This window comes from Oncorhynchus mykiss, chromosome 6 (genome assembly GCF_013265735.2).
Source record: "Oncorhynchus mykiss isolate Arlee chromosome 6, USDA_OmykA_1.1, whole genome shotgun sequence".
NCBI classification, from domain to species: Eukaryota; Metazoa; Chordata; class Actinopteri; order Salmoniformes; family Salmonidae; genus Oncorhynchus; species Oncorhynchus mykiss.
Window position 1 is genome coordinate 55,561,795 of NC_048570.1, and position 22,478 is coordinate 55,584,272.

At 43.8% G+C, this 22,478-nt stretch overlaps 2 protein-coding genes across 7 annotated transcripts in view; one reads left to right on the plus strand and one right to left on the minus strand.

Moving 5' to 3' along the window:
* Positions 1-1,644: 1,644 nt before the first annotated feature.
* LOC110526167 (homeobox protein DBX1-A) lies at positions 1,645-6,373 on the plus strand. The gene is made up of 4 exons (XM_021606837.2): positions 1,645-2,176; positions 2,335-2,442; positions 4,074-4,276; positions 4,455-6,373. The coding sequence occupies exons 1-4, from the start codon at positions 1,807-1,809 to the stop codon at positions 4,782-4,784; spliced, it is 1,011 nt and encodes a 336-aa protein (XP_021462512.2). The 5' UTR covers positions 1,645-1,806; the 3' UTR covers positions 4,785-6,373.
* Positions 6,341-22,478, minus strand: part of LOC110526168 (neuron navigator 2) — a 134,960-nt gene continuing 118,822 nt past the window's right edge. For 3 of the 6 annotated variants that reach the window (XM_036980454.1, XM_036980456.1, XM_036980453.1), the window contains 13 exons: positions 20,592-20,782; positions 15,227-15,399; positions 14,942-15,095; positions 14,652-14,829; positions 14,289-14,479; positions 11,603-11,780; positions 11,258-11,493; positions 10,814-10,968; positions 10,647-10,718; positions 10,217-10,413; positions 8,918-9,036; positions 8,527-8,730; positions 6,341-8,369 (listed from right to left, as the gene is read on the minus strand). In XM_036980454.1, the coding sequence (XP_036836349.1) occupies positions 8,244-8,369; positions 8,527-8,730; positions 8,918-9,036; positions 10,217-10,413; positions 10,647-10,718; positions 10,814-10,968; positions 11,258-11,493; positions 11,603-11,780; positions 14,289-14,479; positions 14,652-14,829; positions 14,942-15,095; positions 15,227-15,399; positions 20,592-20,782 (2,174 nt within the window). In that variant the 3' untranslated portion in view covers positions 6,341-8,243. Of the gene's footprint in view, positions 8,370-8,526; positions 8,731-8,917; positions 9,037-10,216; positions 10,414-10,646; positions 10,719-10,813; positions 10,969-11,257; positions 11,494-11,602; positions 11,781-14,288; positions 14,480-14,651; positions 14,830-14,941; positions 15,096-15,226; positions 15,400-16,220; positions 16,230-20,057; positions 20,097-20,591; positions 20,783-22,478 lie in introns of all 6 variants that reach the window. The other 3 variants (XM_036980455.1, XM_036980452.1, XM_036980451.1) reach the window with 2 other exon arrangements.

The window sequence follows — 22,478 nt, forward strand, 5'->3', positions numbered from 1 at the left end:
TTAGGCTATCATTACTCGAATAACATATTTAATCAAACATAGGATAAATAATTTGGCTGTATTGTTGATGAAACTTAGTCTACATTAAAAATCACGTGCTTAAAGTAATGCTTTGAAGTATGAAGCAAGAAAGTATAAACTAACATCATAACATTCGTTTTTCGTTTGTTTTTTGTACTTTAAAACATTTCGTTAACCTTGTTTGTACTGAAAGCAAATTATAGCTTAACTTGATGAGAATGTATTTAGGCTAATATGAATTAAACATTTCTGGTAGGTTGAATGCATTCAGTTGTGCAGCTGATTAGGTATCCCATTTTCCTTCCCTAATATGTTATTTTATTTCGTTAGCCTATATTTTTGTTTTGCTTTTAATAAACAAGTATGTTTTCGTAAACTATTCGTTTGACATTGTTTAAATATGCTTACTATTTTAGTCTATACACTATTTCGGCAAAAATAAAATAGTCGCATGAATGAATTTCTGTTTGGAAATTGATTTATTTGAACTCTAATGCCTGGTTAAAGACAGAGCAGACTAAACGCGACGGAAAACAGGCTCAAATCCCGCTTTAATGTGAGTTTTATACCAGCTTTCAATGTCCGCTCATATGAATGCGTTTTAAATCAAATCATAGATGCACTTTTATTCAGCTGGTTAAAACAGCAGAACAAAACCCGTCTATAGAAATAAAGCTTTTATTCCAGTAGGGCTTTATGAAAGCGGGAGAGGGGCACCATGGCAGCTGATGGTGACAGTTAGTTCATGGTTAACAGGATCAGCAGTACGCGGTTAGGGCCGCACACTTCTCTGCGCTCGAATGTGCAGTGGGTCTACGTCTGGCGCACCGAATGAAGATTTTGCAAAGCCCGTGATATTTAACACATCTGTTAAAGCGTTCCGAGCGCAGAAATCCGTTTAAGACACTATTCCATGACGAGGTCCAGATTGACTGTTGAGAATCCGAGGAAACACGAGGCCAATGGACATTTAACGCAATCCACATATTCCTAAATAATTTCACATTTTAAAGTAGGGTAGTTATAAAGGTTGCTAGATGAAACCGTGGCGATTAGACTTATCATGATTGTGAAAATGATTGTCAATATTCATAGCCTATATTATTTGTTCATTCATGCAATATTTATTCATTATAATTTGTTGTTGTAATACGAATTAATTGTTGTTGTTGTCGTTATGATCGCGTTATTATAGCCTAAGCAATGTGGTATAAACTCAACTGCATTCAATTGTCATTTTTAGTGGGCTATAGCTTTCATTAGGACTTTTGATCCATTAAAACACAGCAGGGGAGACGAATAAATATAGCTGCTTCTTCTGGTTAAGCCCTCATTCAGAAGCTCCAAATTATGTCTGAATCTTTTAGGATAGCTTTTTAATTAGCCTGCGTGCGTCTCCACCAAACAAAACCCAATCGCAGGGCCTCAATGGAACGTGGTCAATATGCAAAATTGATGACTATGGCTCTTTTGTGGAAGGGACATTGTGTGTTCCTTGCTTATGAAGTCTAATCCAATCATAAATTGCACTCTCTAGCCAATCAGCGATCCCGGGACGACGCTTGAAAGCGACTCATGTAGAGAACTTTGTTGAACCTCATTGTTGAGGCTGACAGTTCTGAAAGGAGCTTTGGGGCAGCCTGCTATAAAACGCCTCTCCCCAGAGTAGAGGGGCCAGAGGAGTAAAAGCTAGTCATTCAGATTGGAACCTATCAGATCCTCACTTGTTCTTGACGGAGTATTTCAACAGATTGTTTCGTGTTGCGTTATACTACAGACGGGACCATGATGATCCCAAGCGTCCTTGCGCCTAATGCGATGTACCCAGGCCTTTACCGCCCCTCCGCCTCCATGCCGCTCCAACGGTCTCTGCAGAACGCGTTTCCAACCCACTCCAGCTTTCTAGTGGAGGACCTGCTGCGGATAAGCAGGCCGGCGGAGTACCACTTCAGCCGGACGCTCCCCTCAGCAAGCGTCTCCCCGGCGACAACCACCACAACCATGTCCTTCAGTGCCATGCCACAGGAGCGCATCGTCTCTCCAACTGCCTCGACGCGTGAATCATGCTCTCCGAAAATGTCACAACCGAGTAGTAAAGACCCAACTTATCTTAAATTTGGAGTCAGCGCAATCCTGGCACCATCACCAAAGACCGGTAAGTGTGATGTTGGGAAAGTTGTACCTTCTTTAAAATTGTTAATTTGAGCAGTTTCTTACACTTAGCATGTTGTAAAACAGATCAAAACATGTTTGTCTTTTCATGAATGTTGCCTTGATTGTTGGCGTTCCTTGACACGTTATTTTCCTCTACAGCATCGCTGCCCCCCGCCATCCACCACAGTATGCACCCCAAGGCCTTCTCTCTCCCCTACTTCGACGGATCCTTTCACCCCGCCTTCTTCAGGTCGACATATTTCCCAGGTAAAGAACTCATCATGCACTTTCAGACACCGTTGAATTGCACTTTGCGCACAGCTGATACTCACCCCTCCCTCGCCAGGGACAACGTTCAGAACTTTTCATATCAACATGTTTTGTTGAACGACTTTCCAAATAATGCTTTGAACGCTTTCTGCAAAGCTCTGAAAGTTGCACCTTTTTGCACATGCCCTGTATAGGCACTTAGCTTGTGAACTTTTCAGCGCTTTCAGAGTGGGTGTGGTGGGTTGGGTTGAATTGATTCCATTTGCACTGACTTCTTTGCTGCTGAGATCACTGGTCGCTAATAAAGCCCTCTGTTCCCCAAATGCTAATTAACCAATTATCCGAAATCATGACGGTTTAATTTCGAGGCGGGATGCGGGTCAAGCTCGTTCCCCCACCGTCTCATGCGATAAGGTCATTTTAGAGTCTCCTCCGCACAGTCCCGCGTTTTCCCACAGGGCAGGGGCACTGGGCCACAGGATGCCAACAAGGCTTTCAGCACCATGACCAATTTGGTCAGCTCCCCCCGGCGCAAGCCACCCACGCACCCCAGAGTGACTTCTACCAGGCGGGCAAGAGGCGTGGACCAGTCATACACTAATTTCCCTATTAGGCGCCATTCACAGCTCTCAATATTCTCACAAGACCACATAGCTTGTTGTTGTGCCTGATTATGGGAAGTGCAACCATGAGTTGTGGATATGGAGGTAGTTTTAGCCCAAGTTATTTGGCAATAAATGGTAGGTAGGCTTACAGATAGGAATACATTTGAAAGTGTGCTATAATTAAGTGGCTTGGGAATAAGTATTCTTTGCATGAACAATAATCAAATCAGTGCACATTGAAACATGTCAGTGTTTTACTATATCCCTAACCTGAAAAAAACACCATGCCTTACACGTCCCCCTTCGTCTCTCAGTTTTTAAACTCTGGGGCCAATCAACAGGGCGAGATAAAGAATAATCTCTTAGAAAAGTCTATAAAGTCGCTAGTCCGTGCTTTCATTCAGACAAACCATAATGGAGTTGGAGTCTTTTCATGGGCTGCGCTGAATACCTTCACAAAACAGCTCGAGCGGCCTGAATAGCTTTTCGTGTTCATTTAATGAAAATGATTTGAGGGCAGAAAAAAAATGCACCATGGGCCCCTCGGCATCAGTATTCAGGTATGCAGTGGTGTTTAGTTTGAAAGTGTAAATCTCCTTTTGTTGCGATAATATATGGCCTTCGCAGCCTGTCCAGAGTCTTTTCTGCGTTAGTTCATTACTACACAATTACCGTTCACGGTTTATTAACTCCTCTATCCGCCCTCGCGGGGTTCCTTAAAGGATACGCTGCCTCTTTACCATACCAATGCGCCTGGGGACCGACCAATGTGCTAATTAGTCACCTCGTGCCATTTCACTCAAAAAGGAGATGTATTCCGCGGCCAAAGGGGAGAAGCATATTCAATCATAACAGATTGCAAAGTTTGTACACAAGTGTAAAAAAGTAGGCTAGTTGGCTAAAGAAATAGCCTTCCAGGGGACAGAGGTTAACGTCTATTTTAAGCCCATTGCTACGTTTTGGCATGGTTTTATGAATGAACAGTGTTTATTTGTTGAATCAACATTTCCCCCTCTTCTATAGCGTCTTCATCCGTCGTGCCCATCCCAGGGACCTTCTCTTGGCCACTGGCCAACAGAGGGAAGCCGAGGAGAGGGATGCTCAGACGGGCAGTGTTCTCTGACGTGCAGCGCAAAGCTCTGGAGAAGATGTTCCAGAAACAGAAATACATCAGCAAACCAGACAGGAAGAAGCTGGCCTCAAAGCTCGGTCTCAAAGACTCGCAGGTGAATCATTTACTTTTATTTGCACAGGGCTACGCTGTGCGTAATACGCGCGCAATTACTCTACCGCATATGCATGCTAAAGTCGATACTGTTTGTATTATTGAAACTCTCTAATAAAGTCAACCTCTACAAACTTAAACCGAACTAACTGGTTATACTATTCCTTCTCCGTCGCCAGGTTAAAATCTGGTTCCAGAACCGCAGAATGAAGTGGAGGAACTCTAAAGAGAGGGAGCTCCTGTCTTCAGGAGGTTGTCGCGAGCAGACCCTGCCCACCAAAACGAACCCACACCCAGACCTCAGCGACGTCGGCAAGAAGTCCTCCGCGGAGGAGGACGAGATGGAAGAGAACCCATTCGGCGCTAGAGGCGCGCCTGGCCTTTGCCATTCCCCCGCAGCGGGGCACGAGCTGTCCAACAGCGGCGGATCGAACCTCTCGTCGCCATCTCTCTCCAGCAAGCACTCGGAATTCTCAGAATCAGATGAAGAAGAGATCACAGTTTCTTAATTGATTTATAAAAACTCAGATATGTTTATAAAATGGTTATCCACAGGTTAACTGTACCTATGTGACCATGTTTGCAAGAGTCTGTATCCCTTAATTTAGACCCAACTACTAAGAAATGTATTTATTTCATATTCCAAAATATTTTCAAACAATGAACTTCTGTCAAATCAATTTAGGCTACATCCATGATTTTTTTCTTTTAAAAATAATGGCAAGGTTTATTTTATAGAAAGGGCCGGCTCTAGCCTTCTGGGGGGCCCTAAGGGAGATTTTGTTGGGGGGCCCCCACCTAGAGGGCAATTTTATTTTAGTGGCTCCCCTCTTGACAGCACGGTTTTAAAGGTCTACACACTTTGCCATTGGGTGGAAAGAAAATGTGGCATTTTTATAACACATTTCATGCAATTCTACTCATTTTCCCATGGAGTTGTAAGACATTTTTGCAGCTTTACATTTTTTTTTTTTTGCAGTTCTGCCATGGTGTGGATAGAAAATATTGACATTTTATAATAATGTCATTAAATTCTACTCATTTTGCCATGACATGACATGAGTGATTAATGGGGCCCTGGGCTCGGTCGGAATTCGGGCCATGATTTTCTACAAGTTTAGATGACTGGCTAGACTAACTTACCAATCTAAAAATTGTTTGCAGGAATGGCTAATTGAGTGACTGTCAGTGACTGACAAAACAAGAGAAGAGCTGCTGATGCACAACCAAATTTCAAACTTGCACCTTGTGTATTCTACTATTCTAACTCTCAACAGTAAGTTGAGAACCTGACTGAGTTAAAAACAATTATATAATGGGCCCAAGTGGCCCTAAGCGACAGCTTATATCGCTTATGCCTGGAGCCGTCCCTGCTTATAGGATATACTTAGAAATGATTTGCTGTTTTGCACAGCTCTTTCAATTGTACAGTATTTTGTACAACTATTTGTATGGATATTTTATGCCAAGAAAATGGAGTTACCTGGACTTACAGTTTTTATTGAAAAGTGTAGACATTTCGTGCATAATTTATACGGATTTGTTAATTCAATGTATTGTGTGTGTGTGTGTGTATATATATATATATATATATATATATATATATATATATATATATATGTGTGTGTTAATATTTCACTATGTTTGTTATTTCAATGTATTGTGTGTATATGTGTTAATATTTCACTATGTTTTGTACAAATACCAAATAAAATGTAACAGCTACATGGTATAACTTCTGTTACAAAACGGAAATGAACAACAGTAGAAATCATTAAATAGATCGATAGGTTTATGCTAGCAGAGAGCCATAATTGATAGTCACATTGCATGAATTAATAAATAACCATGATTTTTATTGAATCACAAATAACTTAAGACTAGTACAGTGATCTTCAGAATCAGTTCTCCAAGCTCTGGAGAGAACATTGACGATAAACTCCACACGCCTGCTCTGACGCAAAAGAGACTGTACACAAAATACTCATTTTCAAGTAGTTACAAATGGGCTAGAAAAGTCATCAAAATGTTGCAAGGTAATCAAGTATTTACACTGTTATGTTACATATGTTTTTGTGTTTTTTTTTTTTTTTTTTTTTACATAGCAAAGAAGGCTACACATTCATTAAGTTTTAAGAACATGTGAATTCAACAGCAACTCCATTCATTTCACCATCCCAAACTTCTCAAAGCGAGCAGGTCGTTTCACCGGTCGACATACAGACGGACAAACACATACATATCCGTTGTTTGTTGTGCTTGCATTCACTATGACAAGACGCCCTTCTCCAAATGCACAGACACATTTGATTTGTAAATTAACAAAGACTGTACCAAGCTCTCCAAAAACGATTCACAAAATCGGATCACTTGCTGTACATCTCTTGGCAGTGTTGAAAAACCTTAAAGAACTGACATAAGGCTTGGCTTCAATTTTGAGTTTGAAATGAATGTTGCATAGGTTTGATGACTAAGAACTCTGAAAGATAATAGAAGCGACGCTGGAAACAAATAACCTAATCGGACCCCCAAAAAAACACACTTCTCCTCCTAGGACGAAGGGTTTTGGAGGAAAGGGGACAATATACACATTTCTGAAGCCAAGGGGGAAAAAAAGCTGTTTTGACCTGAAGCCATAACCATTCTTAAATCTTTAACTTCTCCCATTTGTACCTTTTAAACATGACCTCAAGCAAAAATGACTTTAAACAAAGCAGCATATACATATTGTTTACATCTTCACTCAACATGTGGTCATGACAACACTAATCATTACACGTCACATGATCAAAACAGACAAGAAGCATGGCAAAGGCGTAAAGGGGAGTATAGAAGGTAGATGAGGTATAGCGAGACTAAAACAATTCCCTTAATAAACGTTCCCCCATATTTATTACACAATGATGTGTACTTTGAGCACCAACCAAATGTACTTTCCCATCTCACAAGTTGTCCTTAGTAAGTTATGTCCAAACTTTTACAAACATCTCAGCATTGGGAGCAATACAATTCATGACATGTTATTAAAGCCCAAGTCCCTTTCCCTATTCAAGCCCTAGTAGCCTCTTTATAACATGGCATTAGTGTTTGATATGACGATAGTCGACGCTGCTCTTCAAGCCCGCCTGCCTAGGCACAACGCAAAGAGAGTGCCGACTTAAAGCCCTGCAAGTTTACGGCCAAAAAGACAAAATAAAAAAGTAGCTAATGCACAAAGTCTGTTCCAAAAAAAAAGTAAGGCATCCTCATTTAAGTTCAGTCCAGCACCAAAGTAAAGACTTTCGTCTGGAGAAGAAACTCATGCTACGGCGACCCGTTTGGGACAAAAGGAGTCACATGTAGGGGCAGGTGAATGGTGATGGGTGTGTGTGTGTGTCATCGGGGGCATAAGGAGGCATTTGGGAACCAGTGAATTTGGTCTGTGTGGAGATGACGAAGATGAGACCCCCAGCACCGTGCTCCAAAGGAAAGGGCCTGTAGCTCAATCTGTAGACCAGTTTGGAGCACTGCAGCTGGGGAAGAGCCTGGCTTGCTGATTGTGGTGGGTTTGGCTCAAAGATGCAGTCTCTTTTGTCTTCTTAAATAAGGAGACCATGGTACTGATGCTGATAAGGAAAACGTCGAGGACGGTGAAGATGACGCACAGTGTAAAATCCTGGTTTATGTCAGTTGTTTTGTCTAAATGGCACGTCCGGATTGGACGTAGGAGAGCGGTTAGCCATGACGGTGCAAAAATAGAACAGCGCAGCAGCTTTCTGTTTCACTCCTATTTGTTTTCCTTCTTCAGTTCTTCTCTCATTTTGGGTTACCTGCACCCGTCGTGTTCTGGACATGACAATTAAAGTGGCTTGATTTTTTTGTGTGGACGTGAGCTTGAAAAACACATTCAAAAGAAATGTTGTATTGACTGAACATAAAAAAGTTAACTGAATGTATTTGTGTCTTCTTGGGAAGGGGGAGGAGTCGGATCACAATGTTGACTCCAGTGTTGAGTCCAGGATGTCGTGTTGGTGACTGTTGCTGTTAGAGTCGCTGTCGTATCTCTGAGGGCTGGAGGAAGTGGCTGCTTCCTTCAGCCTCATTAGCATATTCATCTGAGGACGAAGACGCAGGGGTCAAAGGTTAGCGTGAGCGTGACCGTGCGGGCCTGCGTTGTCTCCTGGATCTGCAGTGCCTGCTTGTGTGTGTGTTGTGTGTTCACGTCACCTGTTTTGAGCATTTGCGTGTGTGCGCGCGCGCGTGTTGTCTCACCAGTGGGTCTGCGTCACAGTCGCTCTGCGGTGGCTCCTTCCTGATGCCCTCCCTGGGGGCGGAGTAACCGTCGAAGCCCACATCTTCTGGGCGGAGCTGCAGCAACGGGGGCCAGTCAGCAGGTGCGGTGGGCGTGGCTGACCAGGGGTAGCTGTCAATCACCCAGCATGCAGGGTCCTCCCACGCTGACCTACGGCCGTACAGCTACAGAGAGGGAGACGGATGGAGTGGAGAGAAAATTATAAGTATCAATGAAGAGGTATGATAATATTACGATAACACAGTGAGTGCCATAAATAATGCAAGTGCGTGTGTGCATATTTTTTGTATTTTTGTGACTGATATGTTTGTGTGTGCCTGTGTTGCATGCCTTTGTGTGTTTATAGCCTACCTGCAGTCCCTCTCTGATTGCCTCCAGCATGTAGGGGATGATGGAGTAGTTCCAGAGGTCTGTGAACCACACCCTGGAGCCAGCCACATCCATGGGACATGACAGGAAGAGGCGTGGCCCTGGGGAGGCAAAGGTCAAAGGTCAAAGGTCAACAAATTGGATGCAGTCTATCACAGTGCAATCCGTTTTGTCACCAAAGCCCCATATACTACCCACCATTGCGACCTGTACGCTCTCGTTGGCTGGCCCTCGCTTCATACTCGTCGCCAAACCCACTGGCTCCATGTCATCTACAAGACCCTGCTAGGTAAAGTCCCCCCTTATCTCAGCTCACTGGTCACCATAGCATCTCCCACCTGTAGCACACGCTCCAGCAGGTATGTCTCTCTAGTCACCCCCAAAACCAATTATTTCTTTGGCCGCCTCTCCTTCCAGTTCTCTGCTGCCAATGACTGGAACGAACTACAAAAATCTCTGAAACTGGAAACACTTATCTCCCTCACTAGCTTTAAGCACCAACTGTCAGAGCAGCTCACAGATTACTGCACCTGTACATAGCACACCTATAATTTAGCCCAAACAACTACCTCTTTCCCAACTGTATTTAATTAATTTATTTATTTTGCTCCTTTGCACCCCATTATTTTTATTTCTACTTTGCACATTCTTCCATTGCAAAACTACCATTCCAGTGTTTTACTTGCTATATTGTATTTACTTTGCCACCATGGCCTTTTTTGCCTTTACCTCCCTTCTCACCTAATTTGCTCACATCGTATATGGACTTGTTTATACTGTATTATTGACTTTATGTTTGTTTTACTCCGTGTCGTTGTATGCGTCGAACTGCTTTGCTTTATCTTGGCCAGGTCGCAATTGTAAATGAGAACTTGTTCTCAACTTGCCTACCTGGTTAAATAAAGGTAAAATAAAAATAAAAAAATAAATAAAAAGGTCAGATGGATGTTAAATAGTGCCACTGTGCCTTTCCTTCCTATTTGGAAAATGAGTTTATGGCCAGATGAGGTTATGAATATTGAGAATATTGTGACCAAAGCACAATAACATGCATAAAACACATCATATTCCAAAATATATTTTTGTCAGAAGTCCTCCGAGCACAAAATTTGCCTAATGTCAAGATTAGTCCACATCCCACCCCATCGGTTATGCGCTTAAACCTCAAAGGAATGGAAAAGATAAGAACCACAAATCTCAAAATTACTGTGCTTATCTTTTCCATTCATTTTGGATTGGGGCATAGAGCTGGTTTATGACGTTCTTGTGTTTCCTACCTACCGATGGTAACGTCAGAGGAGCTGTGTGCCTCTAGGAAGCGGTTGAGGTGGTGCCAGACGCGAGGGATCCAGTCGATGATCTTTACCAGCTCCAGGTTACGCTTGCGGCTGCCGATCTCCGTCTCGATCAGCTTCCTCCTCAGATAGCGACCAAGGAAGCCCTTCACCGGCTCCAAGTGATTGGCACACAGCACCCACCTGGTCACATATGCAAAGGAGAGAGAGAGGAGGAGTTAATAGGTTAGGTACTCATTCATGAATACAGCCAATGAAGACGCTCCATCTTTCCATTCTGAAGGAATGGAGAGAGGGCAATGGATTGCCGCCCAGCCTGTTGCTGCCACCTAGTGAAGAATCATGCAAAGTGCATTTCAAATTCAAACATTTTACTGTTTCATTTCAGTTACTGTTGAACTGTTGAGTTGGCCTACCTGAAGTTATGGTGGAGTTGTAGGTTGGGGGCAGAGGATGTGGCCTGGCTCATAGTACCGATGATGTAGGGGCTGGGAACAGAGAGAACACACACATACAGAAAATCAACACATTTACAATGAACACAATTGTGTGTGTGTGCGCGTGTGCGTGTGCATGTACTCACCAACATTGGTACTTGCAGTTGAACACTCCGTTGAAGATCTCTCCCAGAGAGGAGACATGGTGCAGGTTATCCAGTATGACCACTAGAGGGCTCTCTGCCTCTGGCCTGTCACTGCTGCACTGCTCAGCCAGGCCTGACAGGTACTGACGCAATTCCTAGAGAGAGAGAGGGAGAGAGAGATGGAGAGAGAGAGAGAGAGAGAGAGAGAGAGAGGGAGAGAGAGAGAGAGAGGAGGTTTACACACCAAGTCTTTTTTCAACGCACAAAAAAACCCTATAGAGTTGCTTTAACATAGACACACTTTTTCAAGTTCTGCCTCCAAGATACATATCTAATATAACAGGGGGGAAAAGAAGGCAAATGAATCGTCACATCACACAAAGTATCGTCTCGCCAGTCGGTGCCCCATGCTTCGTGAGGTGCTTCAGGGGCATAGCTACGTACCTTGCTAGATTTGTGGTCCACGTTAAAGGTGACGACGGAATGAGGGGTCAGGGGTCGGCCCTCCTGCAAGAGCAGGTGTCTTGCCAGACGATGAGCCAGGTGTGTTTTACCGGTGCCGCTGGGGCCAGAGAGAATGACACGGCGGTGCTCCCTCAGCAGAGACACGTAGCGCTGCAGCATGGGCTTAGGGATCAGGGTGTCAAACACCAGGCAGTCCACACTCTCACTGCTCACACCTAGAGAGGGAGAGAGAGGGAAATGCTTACACACAGAACCCATGTGCACAATACACACCAGATCGTAGGGAGAGATACACACATTTAGAGAAACACACGCACTCCTTACCTTTGAGCCTGATGTTGATGGTGTCGCTGTCTCCAACAAGGTAGCCGCAGGGCAGCAGCTCGGGGGGGTGAGCGGCGCTGGTGTTGCTATGACGATGCACGTCCCCGATGTTGTATCCCTCCACACTGTCACAGGTAAGCCCCAGCTGGCTCACTGGGTCCACATGGGTGATGTACTCCTACAGAAGCATAAGGGCAAAGGTCAAGGGTTAGGTGATATGCAACTCTACTATGAATTGTTTTGTGTTACTTATTTTGATATTGGAAAGAGAAATCAAATGAAATTGTATTTGTTTTTATTATGGATCCCCTTGGCAGCAGATACTCTTCCTGGGGTCCAGCAAAATAAAGGCAGTTTATACAATTTTAAAAACATTACAATACATTCACAGATTTCACAACACACTGTGTGCCCTCAGGCCCCTACTCCACCACTACCACATATCTACAGTACAAAATCCATGTGTACATGTGTGTATAGTGCGTATGTTATTGTGTGTGTGTGTGTGCATGCATGTGTCTGTGCCTATGTTTGTGTTGCTTCACAGTCCCCGCTGTTCCATAAGGTGTTTTTGTAATTGTTTTTTAAAATCTAATTTTACTGCTTGCATCAGTTACTTGATGTGGACTAGAGTTCCATGTAGTCATGGCTCTATGTAGTACTGTGCGCCTCCCATAGTCTGTTCTGGACTTGGGGACTGTGAAGAGACCTCTTGTGGCATGTCTTATGGAGGATACATGGATGTCCGAGTTGTGCGGCAGTATTTCAAACAGACAACTCGGCGCATTCAACATGTCAATACCTCTCATAAATACAAGTAGTGATGAAGTCAATCTTTCCTACACTTTGAACCAGGAGGGATTGACATGCATATTATTAATGTTAGCTCTCTGTGTACATCCTAGGGCCCAGCCGTGCTGCCCTGTTCTGAGCCAATTGCAAATTTCATTTTTTGTGGCACCTGACCACACAACTGAACAGTAGTCCAGGAGCGACAAAACTAGGGCCTGTAGGACCTGCCTTGTTGTTAGTACTGTTAAGGTAGAGCAGCAGTTTATTATGGACAGACTTTTCGCCATCTTAGTTACTGTTGTATCAATGTTTTGACCATGACCGTTTACAATCCAGGGTTACTCCAAGCAGTTTAGTCGCCTCAACTTGTTCAATTTCCACATTATTTATTACAAGATTTAGCTGAGGTTTAGGGTCTAGTGAATGATTTGTCCCAAATACAATGCCCTTAGAACTATTTAGGACTAAGTTATTCCTTGTTAGCCACTCTGAAACTAACTGCAGTCATTTCAGTCGCTGTAGTAGCTGACGTGTATAGTGTTGAGTCATCCGAATACATAGACACTATGGCTTTACTCAAAGCCAGTGGCATGTCGTTAGTAAAGATTGAAAAAAAGTAAATGGGCCTAGACAGCTGCCCTGGTGAATTCCTGATTCTACCTGGATTATGTTGGAGTGGCTTCCATTAAAAACACCCTCTGTGTTCTTTTAGACAGGTAACTCTTTATCCACAATATAGCAGGGGGTGTAAAGCCATAACACATACGTTCTTCCAGCAGCAGACTATGATCGATAATGTCAAAAGCCGCACTGAAGTCTAACAAAATAGCCCGTCCCCCACAATCTTTTTATCAACAAATTCTCTCAGCCAATCATTTGTGTAAGTGCTGTGCTTGTTGAATGCCCTTCCCTATAATTGTGCTGAAAGTTTGCTGTCAATTAGTTTACTGTAAAATAGCATTGTATCTGGTCAAGTCAAACACATTTTTTTCCAGAAGTTTACTAAGGGTTGGTAACAGGCTGATTGGTCGGCTATTTGAGCCAGTATTTTTTATTTAACTAGGCAAGTCAGTTAAGAACAAATTCTTATTTACAATGATGGTCTACCCCGGACAAAACATAACCCGGACAACGCTGGGCCAATTTAGTGCGGCCCTGTGGGACTCCAAATCACGGCCGGTTGTGATTCAGACTGGAATGGGGCTTAACTATTCTTAGGTAGTGGAATGAATTTTGCTTCCCTCCAGGCCTGCGGACACAAACATTCTAGTAGGCTTAAATTGAAGATATTGCAAATAGGAGTGGCAATATCGTCCGCTATTATCCTCAGTAATTTTCCATCCAAGTTGTCATTGTTGATAGACAACAATACTTTTTAAACTCTTCCACACTCACTTTACGGAATTCAAAATGACAATTCTTGTCTTTCAAAATTTGGTCAGATATACATTGATGAGTAGTGTCAGCGTTTGTTGCTGGCATGTCATGCCTAAATTTGCTAATCTTGCCAATTAAAAAAATCATTAAAGTAGTTGGCAATATCAGTTGGTTTTGTGATGAATGAGCCATCTGATTCAATGAATGATGGAGCCGTGTTTGCTTTCCCCCCCAAAATGTCCTTTAAGGTGCTCCAAAGCTTGTTACTATCATTCTTTGTTTCATAGTGTAGTTTCTTCTTCTTTTTATCCAGGCTAGTCACGCGATTTTTCAATTTGCAATACGTTTGCCAATCGGTTGTGTAGCCAGACTTATTTGCCATTCCTTTTGCCTCAACCCCCTCAACCATACCATTTTTCAATTCCTCGTCAATCCACAGAGATTGAACCGTTTTTACAGTCATTTTCTTAATGAAGCCTTTATTCACAAATGAAGTCATTCATTCCCGTGTTTTTACCTTGAAGAGGCGGCGGACCACCCCGTCCAAGATGTCCCACTTGGTTTTACCACTCACACCGATACAGCCAATCAGGAAGTGGCGAGCCCTGGCCTCCTGGGAGAGGTACTCATCCAGACTGACCACTATCTTCACATGTCGTCCCTCTTTCCTCATCACTCCATCTCCCACTGTATCATCCAATAACATGTCTGAGAAGAGAGAGAGAAGAGTCATACATACATACACTCATACATACACCCATTTCACCCAAACACACAATCAGGCAAACACACTCTCAAAGGCAATCGCACCCAAACACAAATACATGCTCACACATTTACTCAACTGTACAGATACCACATCAAAACATGCCATTCTCACCCAGGCTGGTGGACTCGGTGAGGTTGATGCTGTGCTGGCACAGACCAGGCCCTGATGTAGGGGTGTGTGTATGGTGAGGGGGCGATGAGGAAATGGAGGCCTGGGAGGGGGCTCGGCTGCTCCCCGTACTCTCCAGCTTCAGACGGTCATTCTCTGCCTTCAGTTTTTCTATCTCCCCCTGAGAGAAAATACCCGAAGACATAGCAACAGTCGGTCCACAAAACAGTGTGCGTGTGTGTGTGTGTGTGTGTGTGCATGCGCGTACGTTTCACCGTGTGTGGGTGTGTTACCTGCATGTGGTTCATGGCCTCTCTGAGCTGGTCCAGTTGATGGGCCGAGCTGAGAGCCTCAAGGCGGATGTCTGTCAGCTTCATCTCCTTCTCCCTGAGCTCGCTGCGGAGCTGCATCACTGTCTCTGCCTCACCGTCCAGACAGTCCGACAGCCTACACACAGATTGATTCATTGATATAACTTGTACATTTTCTCTCTCTCTCTCACACACAGACACGAGCACACATACGCTCGCTCGCACTCACACACACACACACACACAAACACCACACCGTATACGTACAGTGAGTTGGACTGCGAGTTCCTGAGCATGTGGCTGGAGGTTGTGGATCCATTGTGGGCGAGTTTGGGCGAGGAGGGGAGGGAGGAGTCCGTCATCTCCTCTATGTCAGAGTGGGACGAGGCAGACTTGGGAGACTTCTTCTTGCTGAACGCCTGCTTGAAGGAGCTCCGCAACTGCAGGCGGGAGAGAGACAGAGAGGAGTGGAGGGTGAGTGTATGTGTGCGTGAGAGAGAGAGAAGAGTGAGGATACACTCCCAAGACAGACGGGGAGCAAGGGAAAGCAGGAGGAAAGCAGGAGGAAGGCAGCTGTGAGGGGAGTGCCTGAGCAAGTGAGAAGTAGATCAAGAAAAGAGAGAAGGGAAGGAGAAGCAAAGGGGAAGGACTAGTGCTGTAGGGAGGCCGTGACTTGAGCTTATGCTCTAAACACAAATGAATGAGTGTCAGGTGGTTATTGTGTAACCACATACACCCTTACATCAGCCTGATATTCCGTGTGTGTGTGTGTGTGTGTGTGTGTGTGTGTGTGTGTGTGTGTGTGTGTGTGTGTGTGTGGTTACAGACATCCAGTCCACTAACCTCACCTACTGTGTGTATAGCTGTATAATGCACTGTAGACTGTAGAGAGAACTAGCTACACTGCAGTGAATAGGACTAGAAAAGAGCACCTAAGGCTGTCGCGGAGACCACCCGTTTCATGTAACTTTAATGTACAGCCAAAGCGGTATAGTATGTTTGCTACGCAATTACTCTGAAATGGCGTCATTACAATTGAGCCTGATTTTCCGTTTTTGTTTCAGAGCAGACTCAAAGTCACATCAGGAAAGGGATCAGGATAAAGAACACAACTGGAGAAGAAAGCAGAGGGATGATTGAGGATAGGAGAGGAAGGAGAGGGATTGGGTTAGTAACCTACGTAGTGCAGGGGGTTAGGTTAAGGTTAGCTTGAGGTTAAGCTGCCTTTCGTTTTTTTGTGGTTTTTTTTATCCACTCTTACCTCATAGACCTGCCATATGAAGCGATAGCACAGAGGAAGACAGAGAGAGAGAGAGAGAGAGAGAGACACAAAACAGCAGAGGTTCAGTGGGGAGTGTGTGAGCGTGTTAGTGGTAGGGACAGCCAGCGTTCAGTGGAGGCTACAGAAAGTGTACTGTGGTAAATGCTCTAAGGAATGTCAAAAGTCCAATCTTAGGAATCGGGAGCGCAATCTACACTTCTAGAACGTGTACCATTAGAATCTCTAAACAGGGTACAGAATGGAAGGCAATTAAAATAGAATGTATGCACTCGAATAGGAATACAACCGTTCGGCACCATAAGATACCAAATCCATTTGCTTCACCCCCACACTGGTGCAGACTAATGTCCTTCTAATAGGAGGCTCATGTACGGTCCACTACCCTTCTTACCAGGATACTTCACAGACAGCCCACATACACCCTACATACTACACCCTACCACATATGGCTTATCCAATCAGCAAATTATCAGGGGACCCACCTATTTTCTGTGCAAAAAGCACGTGAGAACCATGGGCTCTCTGAGAATAGCTTATTAGATCTTAGATCACTAGATCTTAAACATGTCACGTTACTTTTGCTTGTTGAAACTGCATATGGACTAGAGCTTGACCGATTAATCGGAATGGCTGATTAATTAGGGCCGATTTCAAGTTTTCATAACAATCGGAAATCGGTATTTTTGGACACCGTTTTTTTTTTTTTTACACCTTTATTTAATCTTTATTTAACTAGGCAAGTCAGTTAAGAACACATTCTTATTTTCAATGACGGCCTAGGAACGGTGGGTTAACTGCCTCGTTCAGGGGCAGAACGACAGATTTTCACCTTGTCAGCTCGGGTGATCCAATCTTGCGACCTTACAGTTAACTCATCCTTGTGCACTCCACAAGGAGACTGCCTGTTACGCAAATGCAGTAAGCCAAGGTAAGTTGCTAGCTAGCATTAAACTTATCTTATAAAAACAATCAATCAATCATAATCACTAGTTAACTACACATGGTTGATGATATTACTAGATATTATCTAGCGTGTCCTGTGTTGCATATAATCTGACTGGGCATACAAGTATCTAAGTATCTGACTGAGCGGTGGTAGGCAGAAGCAGGCGCATAAACATTCATTCAAACAGCACTTTCGTGCATTTTGACAACAGCTCGTTGTTGTGGGTCAAGTATTGCGCTGTTTATGATTTCAAGCCTATCAACTCCCGAGATGAGGCTGGTGTAACCAATGTGAAATGGCTAGCTAGTTAGCGCGTGCTAATAGCGTTTCAGCCTAGGCTCTGAGCCTGTGGTTGTTTCCCTTGCTCTGCATGGGTAATGCAGTTTCGAGGGTGGCTGTTGTCGTCGTGTTCCTGGTTCGAGCCCAGGGAGGAGAGATGAGAGGGACGGAAGCTACAATATTTGATACACTGCCGATTTTGCAGGTTTTCCTACTTACAGAGCATGTAGAGGTCTGTAATTTTTTATCATATCTATCATATTTATCATATCATATCATCACTGTGAGAGACAGAATCTAAAACAAAAATCCAGAAAATCACATTGTATGATTTTTAAGTAATTCATTTGCATTTTATTGCATGACGTAAGTATTTGATACATTACAAAAGCAGAACTTAATATTTGGTACAGAAACCTTTGTTTGCAATTACAGAGATCATACTTTTCCTGTAGTTCTTGACCAGGTTTGCACACACTGCAGCAGGGATTTTGGCCCACTCCTCCATACAGACCTTCTACAGATCCTTCAGGTTTCGGGGCTGTCGCTGGGCAATACGGACTTTTCGCTCCCTCCAAAGATTTTCTATTGGGTTCAGGTCTGGAGACTGGCTAGGCAACTCCAGGACCTTGAGATGCTTCTTACGGAGGACATTGAGATGCTTCTTAGTTGCCCTGGCTGTGTGTTTCGGGTCGTTGTCATGCTGGAAGACCCAGCCACGACCCATCTTCAATGCTCTTACTGAGGGAAGGAGGTTGTTGGCCAAGATCTCGCGATACATGGCCCCATCCATCCTCCCCTCAATACGGTGCAGTCGTCCTGTCCCCTTTGCAGAAAAGCATCCCCAAAGAATGATGTTACCACCTCCATGCTTCACGGTTGGGATGGTGTTCTTGGGGTTGTACTCATCCTTCTTCTTCCTCCAAACACGGCGAGTGGAGTTTAGACCAAAAAGCTCTATTTTTGTCTCATCAGACCACATGACCTTCTCCCATTCCTCCTCTGGATCATCCAGATGGTCATTGGCAAACTTCAGACGGGCCTGGACATGCGCTGGCTTGAGCAGGGGGACCTTGCGTGTGCTGCAGGATTTTAATCCATGACGGCGTAGTGTGTTGCTAATGGTTTTCTTTGAGACTGTGGTCCCAGCTCTCTTCAGGTCATTGACCAGGTCCTGCCGTGTAGTTCTGGGCTGATCCCTCACCTTCCTCATGATCATTCATGCCCCACGAGGTGAGCTCTTGCATGGAGCCCCAGACCGAGTATGACGGTCAATCACCTTGAACTTCTTCCATTTTCTAATAATTGCGCCGACAATTGTTGCCTTCTCACCAAGCTGCTTGCCTATTGTCCTGTAGCCCATCCCAGCCTTGTGCAGGTCTACAATTTTAGCCCTGATGTCCTTACACAGCTCTCTGGTTTTGGCCATTGTGGAGAGGTTGGAGTCTGTTTGATTGAGTGTGTGGACAGGTGTCTTTTATACAGGTAACGAGTTCAAACGGGTGCGGTTAATACAGGTAATGAGTGGAGAACAGGAGGGCTTCTTAAAGAAAAACTAACAGGTCTGTGAGAGCCGGAATTCTTACTGGTTGGTAGGTGATCAAATACTTATGTCATGCAATAAAACGCGAATTAATTAATTTCTGGATTTTTTTTCTTCTGGATTTTAGATTCCGTCTCTCACAGTTGAAGTGTACCTATGATAAAAATGACAGACCTCTACATGCTTTGTAAGTAGGAAAACCTGCAAAATCGGCAGTGTATCAAATACTTGTTCTCCCCACTGTATACTGTTACACTGGCAGTACTAAAGTGCCTATAAGAACATCCAATAGTCAAAGGTTAATGAAATACAAATGGTATAGAGAGAAATAAATAAAAAAATGGCAGATTGATCGGTATTGGCTTTTTTGGTCCTCCAATAATCAGTATCGGAGCTAAAAAATCATAATCGGTCGACCTCTAATATAGACAGTACGCCCGTTTACACAAAGTGGATTGGGATTGGGACAGGAGTATTCTATGATAAATCTATAGAGCTACAAATATAGAAATACAAAGCTAAAGCCAGCTTTACACAGGGTCACTTCAATGTTATTGCATCTATGGGAAAAGAGGATAGGAACACAAATCACTAGGGTCTAGACAGGTTCAATAGCAGCCAATACCATGAAGCAAATAAGAGTAGGGCTCAATTCCATTTCAAATCCTGTTGGAAACCAAATTCCTCTATTGGTATGTAATACAATTTCTGAAATGTTATTGGAATTGAGCCCAAGTCTGGAGGATCGACTAGGAGATAGATTTGCTACAGACACTACAGCAGTGACACACTGGGTATGAAAGCAGCTCTCACAGCAACAATCAGCTTATTAAGACACTGTTGATGTAGGCAACGAAACAGAGTCTAATAGTATATTTAGAGTCTCAAGCGTAGCTGTTTCCATCTAGCATCTTTGAAGCGGTACACATACAAATACTTGACACGAAAGCTTTCAGGTTGATCACTATTTTGTTGCCTACAGATATCAACATAAAGGCACGCAGCCTAAAAGCCTCTATAGTAACCTAAACACAAATAGGATGCATACATCATCATCTTCAAACTGTCCTCCTGTGCAAGACACGATCTGTCAGCAACAAGGAGCAAGAGGGAACACAACAAGAAATGGAACAGCGTTAACTTCCTGTATCGACAGGAAAATATTTGAATGTGTTCTGCGTTTCTCTATTTCACAAAACCTCTACAATTGTAGATCTAGGTAACATACCAAATTACACACTATTCCCTATACAGTACACTCTTTTTTTAACAGTAACTGAGTCTATAAGGAAAGCTAATTGTATTGCAATCCCCTTGGCCCCTGTGCAAGATGCCTGAGAAAGAGAACCCAGAGTGTGAGTTACAAACACATATATCGAGAGACAAAACAAGTGAGACAGAGACAAACCTAAAAACAAGTTGTTAGATGTCATTTGGAGTAAGATATGTTTGTGTGTGTTGTTTGTTTGTGAGTGATCACGATCATACTCAGTTCCCGTGTGTGTGTCTGTATGCGTGTGCGCGTGTGTGAGTAATGTGCATGTGTGAGTGTGCACTTGTGCATGTCTACGAAAGCACATACCCAGTTCTTCTTGTTCTTCTTCTTGTTCTTAGCGTCGGCGTCCATGTTGGATCCCACACTGGAGTGGCTGGTTGCACTGGCAATGCTGCTGACGCTGTCTGACGAGTGCTGTCTCCTCATCCGTAGGTCTGGCTGCTGCTGCTGCTGCTGCAGGGAGCTGCCATTACTACCACCACCACCTGAGAAAGAACCTGAGAAAGAGGGAAGGAGAGGGAGGAGGTTTAGAGAGAGAGAGAGAGAGAGAGAGAGAGAGAGAGAGAGAGAGAGAGAGAGAGACTTGTTTGAAAGACTCGGAAAGAATACAGTATCACAGCATTGGGGGAAGTCTATAAGTTCACTTTTCCCTTGCCAGGTGTAAGCTTCAAGGTAGAGTCAGTGATATGATGTAGATGCATAAAATAAAGAGCATAGTGCAGGGTTCCCCAACTGGTGGGGCGCAGGTGATTTTTTTTGGCCCCCCAAGTTTTCTGAGCAAGTTTGGGACATAAATGACTGTAAAAATACAGTAGCAGAAAATCATCTCCAAGTGATTTTCATTTTGGAAATCTGTTCTAAAGTATTCCCATGTATGATAGACAGGCACAGCACATTTGGAAAGTATTCAGACCCCTTTACTTTTTCCACATTTTATTACGTTACAGCCTAATTCTAAAATGGATGAAATAAATATTTTTCCTCCTCAATCTACGCACAATAACCCATAATGGCAAAGCCAAACAGGTTTTTAGACATTTTTGCAAATGTATAAAAATAAAAAAAACGGATACTTTATTTACATAAGTATTCAGACCCTTTGCTATGAGACTCGAAGTTGAGCTCAGGTGCATCCTGTTTACATGGATCATCCTTGAGATGTTTCAACAACTTGATTGGAGTCCACCAGTTGTCAATGTAATTGATTGGACATGATTTGGAAAGGCTGGCAGCCCGGCCAAACTGATCAATTGGTGGAGAAGGGCCTTGATCAGGGAGTTGACCAAGAACCTGATGGTCACTCTGACAGAGCTCCAGAGTTCCTCTGTGGAGATGGGAGAACCTTCCAGAAGAGCAACCATCTCTGCAGAACTCCACCAATCAGGCCTTTATGGTAGAGTGGCCAGACGGAAGCCACTCCTCAGTAAAAGGCACATAACAGCACGCTTGGAGTTTGCCAAAAGGCACCTAAAGTACTCTCAGACCATGAGAAACAAGATTCTCTGATCTGATGAAACCAAGATTGAACTCTTTGGCCTGAATGCCAAGCGTCACGTCTGGAGGAAACCTGGCACCATCCCTACGGTGAAGCATGGTGGTTGCAGCATTAAGCTGTGGGGATGTTTTTCAGCAGCAGGGACTGGGAGACTAGTCACGATCAAAGAAAATATGAATAAAGCATAGTACAGGGAGATCCTTGATGAAAACCTGCTCCAGAGCACTCAGGACCTCAGACTGGGCAGTGGGTTCACCTTGCAACAGGACAACGACCATAAGCACACAGCCAAGACAACGTAGGAGTGGCTTCGGGACAAGTGTCTGAATGTCCTCGAGTGGCCCAGCTAGACCCTGGTCTTGAACCCGATCGGACATCTCTGGAGAGACCTGAAAATAGCTGTGCAGCAACACTCCCCATCCGACCTGACAGAGCTTGAGAGAATCCGCAGAGAAGAATGGGAGAAACTCCCCAAATACACGTGTGCCAAGCTTGTAGCGTCATACCCAAGAAGACTCGAGGTTGTAATCGCTGCAAAAGGTGCTTCAACAAAGTACTGAGTAAAGGGTCTGAATTGTATGTAAATGTGATATTTCAGCTTTTTATTTGTAATAACTTTGCAAAAATGTCTAAAAAACAGTTTTTGCTTTGTCATTGTGGGGTATTGTGTGTAGATTGACAAGGAAAAAGTCAAAGGG

What these genes read in the sequence shown, in the direction of transcription:
- LOC110526167 (XM_021606837.2), top strand. Translation starts at nt 1,807, where the DNA reads ATGATGATCCCAAGCGTCCTTGCGCCTAATGCGATGTACCCAGGCCTT. An exon ending in GGCACCATCACCAAAGACCG is followed by an intron (nt 2,177 to 2,334) that starts GTAAGTGTGATG and finishes TTTCCTCTACAG; the next exon opens with CATCGCTGCCCCCCGCCATC. An exon ending in TCGGTCTCAAAGACTCGCAG is followed by an intron (nt 4,277 to 4,454) that starts GTGAATCATTTA and finishes CTCCGTCGCCAG; the next exon opens with GTTAAAATCTGGTTCCAGAA.